Here is a 9,510-nt window from a genome sequence, read left to right as displayed (position 1 = left end):
TGGTGCCTGGGTCTGCTCCTGAGAACCGGATCACTCGTTAATGAAACTGCTGTTTCCAAAGTTTGTTAAACAGTGGGTGGAAGTGTTTGTTTCTCCCGTGACCTGTTAACACGAGAGCAGACGTCTTTGGCACATTAAAAACATAAAGAAACTGAAGCAAACGAACTCGGCGTGAACTTTCCACGCTTCGGTTCAGATATTTCACTTCAGCCTGGAGGTGATTTTGTTTCGGGGTTGTTGTTTTTTTGGTTGTTCTTTTACAGACCGAAACATTTGAAGTGTGCGTTTCACGTGCGCTATATATAAGTGTTGAAGAGCTCTGAGCTCGCGTGGATTCAGTATACCTGAGGGAGGGACAGTTCAAGTGTCCATGGAGACTTTCTACAACCACACGCGGAACCAGCGGCAGGACCAGAGCCAGCACCCAGTGGTCACGGCGGCAGCGGACAGCCCCGCGCACGGGAGTGACCTCAGCCTCCGCGCGCTCACCGGATGCGTCCTGTGCGTCCTGATCGTGTCCACGCTGCTGGGGAACGCGCTGGTGTGCGCCGCCGTCATCAAGTTCCGCCACCTTCGCTCCAAAGTCACCAACGCCTTCGTCATCTCTCTGGCCGTGTCCGACCTGTTCGTGGCCGTGCTAGTGATGCCGTGGAGGGCCGTGTCCGAGGTGGCCGGCGTCTGGCTGTTCGGCCGCTTCTGCGACACGTGGGTGGCGTTCGACATCATGTGCTCCACGGCCTCTATCCTCCACCTGTGCATCATCAGCATGGACCGCTACTGGGCCATCTCCAGCCCGTTCCGCTACGAGCGCAGGATGACGCGCAGGTTCGCGTGCGTGATGATCGGTGTGGCGTGGACGCTGTCTGTACTCATCTCCTTCATTCCCGTGCAGCTCAACTGGCACCGCGCGGGCGCGCAGAACGCCACGGACCCGGGGGACTGCAACGCGAGCCTGAATCGCACCTATGCCATCTCCTCTTCCCTCATCAGCTTCTACATCCCCGTGCTCATCATGGTGGGCACGTACACGCGCATCTTCCGCATCGCGCGCACGCAGATCCGGCGGATCTCGTCGCTAGAGAGGGGCTGCCGCGCTGTGCACCGGCGGGCCCGCGCCTCCGCGCACGAGGAGAGCTCTCTGAAGACTTCCTTCCGCCGCGAGACCAAAGTGCTGAAGACGCTGTCGGTCATCATGGGCGTGTTCGTGTTCTGCTGGCTGCCGTTCTTCGTGCTCAACTGCATGGTTCCCTTCTGCCGCCTGGAGCGCCTGGGCGCGCCGCCCTGCGTCAGCGACACCACGTTCAGCGTGTTCGTGTGGTTCGGCTGGGCCAACTCGTCCCTGAACCCGGTCATCTACGCCTTCAACGCAGACTTCCGGAAGGCCTTCTCCACCATCCTGGGCTGCAGCCGCTACTGCGCCACCTCGGCGGTGGAGGCGGTGGACTTCAGTAACGAGCTGGCGTCCCACCACGACACCACCCTGCAGAAGGAGGTGTGCGCTGCGCCGACAGAGCTCGAGCGCGACTTCGATAAAGTTTCGGCCACTTCCGTTGATTCCAGGAACCGCCGGAACTTGCTGCTGCCCGCCATCCTGCGGCACGAGTGCGAGGCCGAGATCTCTCTGGACATGATGCCCTTTGGACACGATGCACCGGCAGACTGTTACGTGATACCCGGTCAAGTCCAGGACCTGTGAGCAGACCGGGATTGACCTTTGACCTTCTGCTTGTGACTTTAAATGAGGGGATTTTTTTCCTGTTGTCGGGTCATTTAAGTGTGGATGATTTTTCCATCAAACATTTGAGAGGATGTAAAAAAATGGATACTCATCATTATCATCATCATCATCCCGACTTCAGATTGAAGGCAGGAGGTCGTCCTGTGTTTGTCACTGAGCTCTGTTATGCTCATTCCCAATATTCCAACATCTGGACATAAAAACAGATGACAGAGTTTGTCCGAGTCACTAGAACGCCTTACCATTTCCTGTTAACGCTCTTTATACATTAAACTCTTTGCTTGAGACTCACTTCGTCTCTTTCATTTGGACCAAATCTCCACAGTTTTGGTTCCTCTGGTACTTTCCCCACCACCACGTGAAGCTTGAGAAGATCTGACTAAAAGCACAAATCCAAAATGATCCATTGAGTCAAACAGGCAGTTGTGTGTTTGTCAAATGTCATTTGTTGGAATTCTGCTCAAATCTGAATTTTAAAAACAAACCTCATCCTGCTTTATGATCACTGAGTTTATCTTCTAAATCCTGATTTCAGTGTTAAAGTTCATGATTGATCACACAGACTAACAACTAATCAGTTGTTGCTACCACGACATGATGACAAATACTTTTACTGATATATTTGGTGTCCAGTATTCGGACACTGCATGGACCCATTCGTGGCTCTGATGACGTGTTTATGGCTCAAGAGTTAGGAGTTCGCCTTGTAATCGGAAGGTTGCCGGTTCGAGCCCCGGCTCAGACAGTCTTTGTCGTTGTGCCCTTAGGCAAGACACTTCACCCGTTGCCTACTGGTGGTGGTCAGAGGGCCCGGTGGCGCCAGTGTCCGGCAGCCTCGCCTCTGTCAGTGCGCCCCAGGGTGGCTGTGGCTACAATGTAGCTGCCATCACCAGTGTGTGAATGTGTGTGTGACTGGATATGTAAAGTGCTTTGGGGTCCTTAGGGACTAGAAAAAGCGCTGTACAAATACAGGCCATTTATGTGTTACAGCCCACGCAGGGAGATCAGGGATTTTTGTAATGAAATAAGTGAAACAGACACAATTTATATGTTCGTGACTTTTTTTCCTCTCTTGTCATAGCAAAAAATAAATAAATAAAATTTAAAAAAAACACCCAACAGTCATAAACAATCTTTAAAATAATTCATCCTTTACGTCAGCACTGTAAAAACAAGATTTTTCTGTCACCGAGTTTTCAGTTTATAGTAAAATGTAAAATTGTGTTTACAGCACCGCTCACAGGCTTTTCCTCTCACTGTTAAACCGATAACTCTTTAAAGGTACTTCTTTCCTTTAGCAGATCAATTTAATCAAAGATTCTTTGCTCAAGAATCCTTCATCTTTGTTTGAATCTGCAGCTGCTGAACAACAATACTGTGCACTTAATAACAGACACAAATGAGGTTAAATATCTCAGGAACGTCAGGAGTGTCTGTCAGAGACTTTAAATGGCACCAAGCTAACAGGGTGAATGTCGGGAATGAGGGGAAAATCCGTCCTGATTGTTCTCTGCTCTCGTTAGTGACACTGTCTGGATGGCACACATCATCACACATAAATTAATAAAGTTGTGTGATGTAATACAAATGACCTTAAACTCACAGATATCGATGGTGGTTTGAATTTAAACCTAAGCCCTGACTTGTACTTGATGCCCACAGATTGAAAGCTGTTTGATGTGAGTGTTCAGACCCACTGACTGAACCTCCCTTTGATATGGTAAAGATGGAGGACAGATCATTAATAACAATTACATCATTAATTTTGGCATCTAATTGGCCCTTCAGGTAATTGCAGGCTGTCGGAGTTTGTACATGCAAATTGAATGTGAAGCTGAACAAAAGCCAGATGAGCGTTTCCACGATGGAGTTTGCTGGAAAGCTTTGGGCTGCTGGTTGTCGGTGAGCTGAGGCAAAGCTCTGCAGACTCACAGAGACGGAAAACCTTTTCTAACAGCTCGTTGCAGACGGAGCAGGAACTGTGAGATAAAGGATTATTACAAACCGCGATCATGCAAAGCTCCTTTAGCATAGTCCAAGAATGAAATTGAGCACAATAATTGCACTTTAAAGTTACTGTCATGTTGCTGTTTGAAGCTTTGGATCAGTTCAAGATTAATGTCAGTATTTCATTTAAATCTTCCTCACTGTGTTAAGGTGAGGGAGAGCCAGACTGTTGTTTTACTGCACAGGAACCCGACAAGTCCGCGACTTTAATGTTAAATGTAGGACAAAGGTGAAGGCAGCAGCATCACCACGCTTCCAAAATACTGAGATTTGAGGGGGAAATGCAAATTTTCATCAACAGTCAAAAAAGAAAAAAGGAAATTCAACAACCAAACTCAAGTCTGGCTTCAATGTCACCTCCAAAAATGTCCCTGGGTGGAGATGTGGAACAGGTGGAGCGCTGTGATGTTGAGTGGATCCAGATGGAGAGGTCAGAGCTGATTAGCATTCAGAGTCAAGGATGAAGGTCACAGAGAGCCCTGAGAAAGGAAGTTTGGGTGATCCGAGGCAGCTTGCAGGTGTCCTCTGGAGTGTCTCTCACTGATCCTGAAAACATGAACTCAGAGAAGAAATCGCTGCAGAGATTTCACCACGTTTGTTGTTCTGACTGACAGACACCGAGCAGCCAATCCCAGCACACCAGGGTCCAGCATGGCGCTGAAAGTGTGGCGCTCCATCTCTCAGAAACATGTACAACAGGAAAAGCTGAAAATCAAAAATCATATTAACCACAAACTTTTCAGGTTATTAACAGCAAACACAGAAATCTGTTTGTGCCATTATGGAAATGTTTCACTCTTTTATAAAACTGCAGCTCTTTCTACCCGATGAACATCAGTCAGCCCAGACTGAAATGTTACATGTGTGAGGCAGACACGTAATAAACAAGCAGAGAAACCATGTTGCACAGTCACATGATCATTGCAGCCTGTGTAATGCTCAACTACTGCATCAACAACTTGATTTTCAGCCCAGTGCATGCCCACAAATCTCACTTATTCCCTGCAGTAATCAGCCATTTACAGGCTGTGAAGTTGGAATTTGCTCCAATCAGAAACTTCTGGAAATAAAGCATATGATGCATAGTGGGTGGGTCCAGCACTGGCAGAAATCAGAGAGAAATATCTTAATAGTAATATGTACAATTAACAAGCACCCTGAATCGGATAATTGAAGAAGTAAAACTTCTTCCAGGCGATGAAGTGCCAGAAATCCAAACTCCATTTGAATATGCAACAGATCTTTGAGATGTTTGTGTTGCCTTCAGATTGCTCTAAACAGTTGTTAGTCTGCACTCAGTCAGTGAAAACTGCTCCACTGTTCCCAATATCAATATAGAGTCTCCATCAGGTTCAGGACTATGTGAAACCTCTTGAGTGTTTATAGCAGCAGCATCAAGGCAACTGAGCAAATCACAAATTTATCCAAGGTTGTGCTCATAAATCAGCAGGATGACACGATGAAACGCTGTCGTCTGCATATAACATCTGTAATATATTTTAATCTAAGAGGTATGATGACCAGAATCTGTTATCCAAGCTGAGGTTTTAAGTACAGTCATCTTCCACTTCCCTCACCTATGGTGTGCCACAAGGTTCTGTATTGAGGCCCTTATTATATACATAATGCTGATTCAACGTTTCAGTTATGGACGTTCTTCTGTCACATTACATTCAGAGCTCTGTGCACTCAAACACGCATCACTATGCTTATGTTTAACATAATGAAGATGTGACTACGACACCTCATTGGTCAGCTTATTGCCTTCTTTGATGACATTTTGTCATCTTTTTTATACTAAGTTAATATACTGTGTTGTGTTGTTTGTTACGTTGTGATGTGTCATATCGTGTCGTGTTGTGTTATATGTAGTGCCGACGTAGGACAGTTTTTCCAATTTCATTGTACTACTGTACTATGTATGACTGTGCAATGACAATAAAGAGTTATCTTATCTTATCTAACAAGTGCTCAGTATTGCACTAGCTTCCCCTGTTTGAAGCTTTTGTTCCACATGTAGAAATGTTGCTGCAGCAGAGGTGAAAGGTTGCACAGAGAAACACAACCACACTTAAGAGCTCTTTGTGACACACTCTTTCATCTCCAGGAGAAAGCGGCCAGGATTGTGCTCGTGCCTCCTTTCATTCGCTCTCTGAAGTCACTCAGTGCCAATGCTGGTGTTTCAGTGACAGCCAGGCGGATCGCCAGAGAAGATTAACAGTGTTCGTCTTCTCCGAGGTATTCAAGTGTTTGCATAAAACACATACAACCACATGGAGGGAAAACATGAAGAAAAGAAACAAACAAATTCAACGATAGGGGAAACTCCCATTTCAAAAGGTGTTCAAAATCAGAGCGCTTAGAATAAAATAGAGTAGATTTGATTCATTTCTTCTGCCTTCATGATATAACAAAAAATATAATGTAAAATCAGTAATTTAGTAAAAAGGATACTGTACTCAAATATACAGATTAGTGTCTAATTACATCTTCCATTAACCGGACCCATATAATTAATCTAGAATAAATATCAGTGGGTTGGCAGTTTGTGGAAGCCACTATATCTGAATACAGTGGAGGGAAAGGACATTTGCCTTGCAACTAATGGTGTTTTACGTATGTGGTGCTAGAGAGCGGAGATGCAATGTGCAAACCGAAGGAGAAAGAAGTCACAGGTGTTTGCGTGAAGGTACATTTAGATTCATTCTGCACCGTCATACCCTACATTTTATCCCCTTCACAAAAACACAAGGAAAGAGAACGCCACTGGCATCTTATTAAAATGTTGTCTTCATTTAAGTCAGAGCTCTAACACAAAAACACGCTCCCAGGTCAGACACGTGACCCTCTCATCTCTGGAAAGCTGACAAGCGCAGCCAGCAGCCAGTTCTAAGCTAACATTAGGCTCCAATGCCCTAACAGTCACTTTCCGGCTGATAAATCGTTCAACTGCGTCTCACCTGGCATTGAAAGCTGAGGTAAACAGCGGACTGACTGCCTTCTACAGTTGAAATTTAAGGTTGTGTCTCTGACAGATGAAAATAAGTTATCCTAGCCACTGTAGCCAGGCTTACGCAAATAAGTTTCTGGAGGTAATTCAATAGAATTCTGCAAGCTGCTGACATCTGTTAAACTTTGACACACTGTAGCTTTAATTGTCAGGCCATGGTTTGACTTTGGGATCTGGGGTCTTGGTTGAGTATTTTCAGTGCATTTGAGTTATTCTCACCATTTTAAGTCTTGAGTTGTAGTTGCTTTAGTGTTGCCTTTCACTTCATTATGCTTTTCATCATCATTCATCCAATGTGACAGAATCACGTGACTTGCAAAACAACCTTTGTGCCCATGCATATCAGCCAGTTTAAAGAAAGTTGGAACCCATCACCTCTGACCGTGATGGTGTCAGGTTCAGCCAGTTAAGGCCAAGTCTGCCTATGCTGAATGTGTAAACGTCAAAGTGTCTGACATTGTCCACAAAAACCTAAAGCTGACCTAATGACTGGTTGCCCAGTAAAAGACTGGAGAACAGATTTTGTTGTTATAGTGCATTTAATGACCACATGATGCATGGAGGCCCAGGCTCAGCTCATCAAGTTGACCTGACACACACACACATGGTTTCAACCTAACTTTATTCTTTCATGAGTTATTTACAAGTTTCTCTTTCTTCACAGTCATTGACATGTTGAAGAGGTTTTCACGTGAGGAGCGGATCGAAATTGTGTTGATATCTGGTGAACGCAGTAACCGGGTCATTGCAGCAGATTTCAATGCAAGACACCTTACGAGACCACCCATCTCCCATGCTACAGTCAGCAAACTGCTGGCTAAGTTTCGTGAAACTGGTTCAGTGTTGGATTTGCCAAAATGTGGACGCAAGAAAACTGTCACTAATGAAGAAACAGTGGCTGTTCTAGCTTCATTCAGCAAGAGCCCACAGCGTAGCACTCGCCGCATGTCCACATGCTCTTTTAATCAAGAGCTTTCCTGCATTTTTTCCAAAATATTTATTTATTGGCTATGCTATATTTTGCCTGCAACAGGCAAATGATTGTGGTTTTTGGTGAACTTTGCTCAGTGGGGAAAATCACTAGGATTTAGGACATGGATTCAGCTTAACACTGTAATACATCTAAAACTTCTGTCCAAAATTTTGGGATTTCTGGACATTCACATAGGCAATGCATCAGTGTACCTTTATCCCCACATTGTTTAATAAAGTTGGGGTGATACATGTTCTAATATATACTGGATTAGATTAAATCGGGTGTTTATAGATTGTGTTTGGGCTTTCAAGTAGGCTTTTTGACATTCCGCTGTGGTTATTCTACACTTTAAGTCTTGACACCATTCAAATCTTTTTTTTTTTTCTGAGGACGTTTGAGAGCTGTCCCTGAGGTTGTTATAAAGACGGGATATTAAACCCTTCATCAGCTGATGGTTTATTGCTGTGTCCTTTAATGAGTTTAGAGTGGGCAGTGTTAGGGATTTGAGTTTTTGAAATGAAGCTTCTGATCTGTAGAAATGTTTGGTTGCAATGCCAAATTTCCATGTCAAGTCATTAAAGCACATTAGGGTGTCCTTGTCAAATAGGTCTGCAACTTTACACAAACCTCTGGCAGCCCACATTTTAAAACCAGAATCTTTCCAACCAGGGTCAAAGGCCTTATTGCCCCAAATCGGTGAGAATTAGGATAGTGCTCCTGTTTCATTTTTAAGCTTAAGTGCATCAAACCAGACACATGGTATTTTTAACAAACGGATTCAATGCATCTTTCAGATCTCTCTCACACACACACACACACACACTCTTGTGGAGTACAGGTAAGAACTGAGCAGTAAGGGGGTAGTGCTTGGCCTTTCTAAATTTACCCAGGATAAAGTTGTCGTTGAAAACCAGCATGAAGCTATAGAGAGCAGATGACATTTTAATGCTATCCAAATTAAAGAGCTCAGTTCCCCAGCTACTCAAAACAATTTACCCTACAACATCTCTGGGTATAAAATTAGTCAAGCCAAATCGGCCATCCTCTTAACATTCTCAGAGAATTAAACCACCCATTCAAACAACCGTTCAAGTTGCCTGAGACAGTCTTACCCGTGTGTGTGTGTGAGATAAATATAAAAAAAATTCACTCCAAAGATAGATGATTTGGCATGTGCAAACCATGCTCCAACAATCAACTCTGTTGTTGAATCAATTGATTGACTATGCCGCCAATCTCTGATTGGACGCGTAAACATTCCTCTTAGTCCTCCAGATGACTTCTTCACAAAGGCAAAAAAATAATACGCACCAAATTCATTTGGAATAACAGACGAGCCAGACTATGCCTATCATTACTATATCTTCGATAGGGGAAGTCTCTGTATTCCAAGCCTCATGCTTTCCTGCATTTTTAATGCAAAAAAACAAAACAAAAACAAAACCACACTGTACACACTTTCCACATCAGCTGAAGTTTGACCCAAGAGTTAGTATAATTTGTAGAATTTAAGATGGTGGAATTGCCAAGGGTACACAAGATCAGAAACTGCATTTGTTTAAATGTATAAAAATGAATGAGATTCCCCATACCAGATCGGTAAAGGCCTGGGTTAACGATCAGTTCTGTTTTTTATTGCTAGCACTTCTAGCACTGGCAGTTACAGCTGGGCTAGTTTGCCCTGAATTAAAAGATTTCAACTAAATGTAAGCTTGTAAAACAAAGTTAATTTAAGCTTCTGGGCATTCTGAAGTTGAAGGAATAGCTTACCTTTCATTG

At 44.2% G+C, this 9,510-nt stretch overlaps 1 protein-coding gene across 1 annotated transcript; it reads left to right on the top strand.

Annotated features, from left to right (window-relative positions):
• The first annotated feature begins 370 nt into the window (after window positions 1-370).
• LOC146627483 (D(1)-like dopamine receptor) lies at window positions 371-1,696 on the top strand. The gene has a single exon (XM_085361134.1). The coding sequence runs from the start codon at window positions 371-373 to the stop codon at window positions 1,694-1,696; it is 1,326 nt and encodes a 441-aa protein (XP_085217260.1).
• The last annotated feature ends 7,814 nt before the right edge of the window (window positions 1,697-9,510 follow it).

This window comes from Diplotaxodon limnothrissa, linkage group LG8 (assembly GCF_057381915.1).
Source record: "Diplotaxodon limnothrissa isolate DT_005_m linkage group LG8, D_limnothrissa_male_GT1.1, whole genome shotgun sequence".
Classification (NCBI taxonomy): Eukaryota; Metazoa; Chordata; class Actinopteri; order Cichliformes; family Cichlidae; genus Diplotaxodon; species Diplotaxodon limnothrissa.
Note: the sequence above shows the minus strand (reverse complement) of the source record. Positions and strands in the feature narration are given on the sequence as shown.

Coding starts and splice junctions, on each gene's coding strand:
- LOC146627483 (XM_085361134.1), top strand. CDS start 371: ATGGAGACTTTCTACAACCACACGCGGAACCAGCGGCAGGACCAGAGC.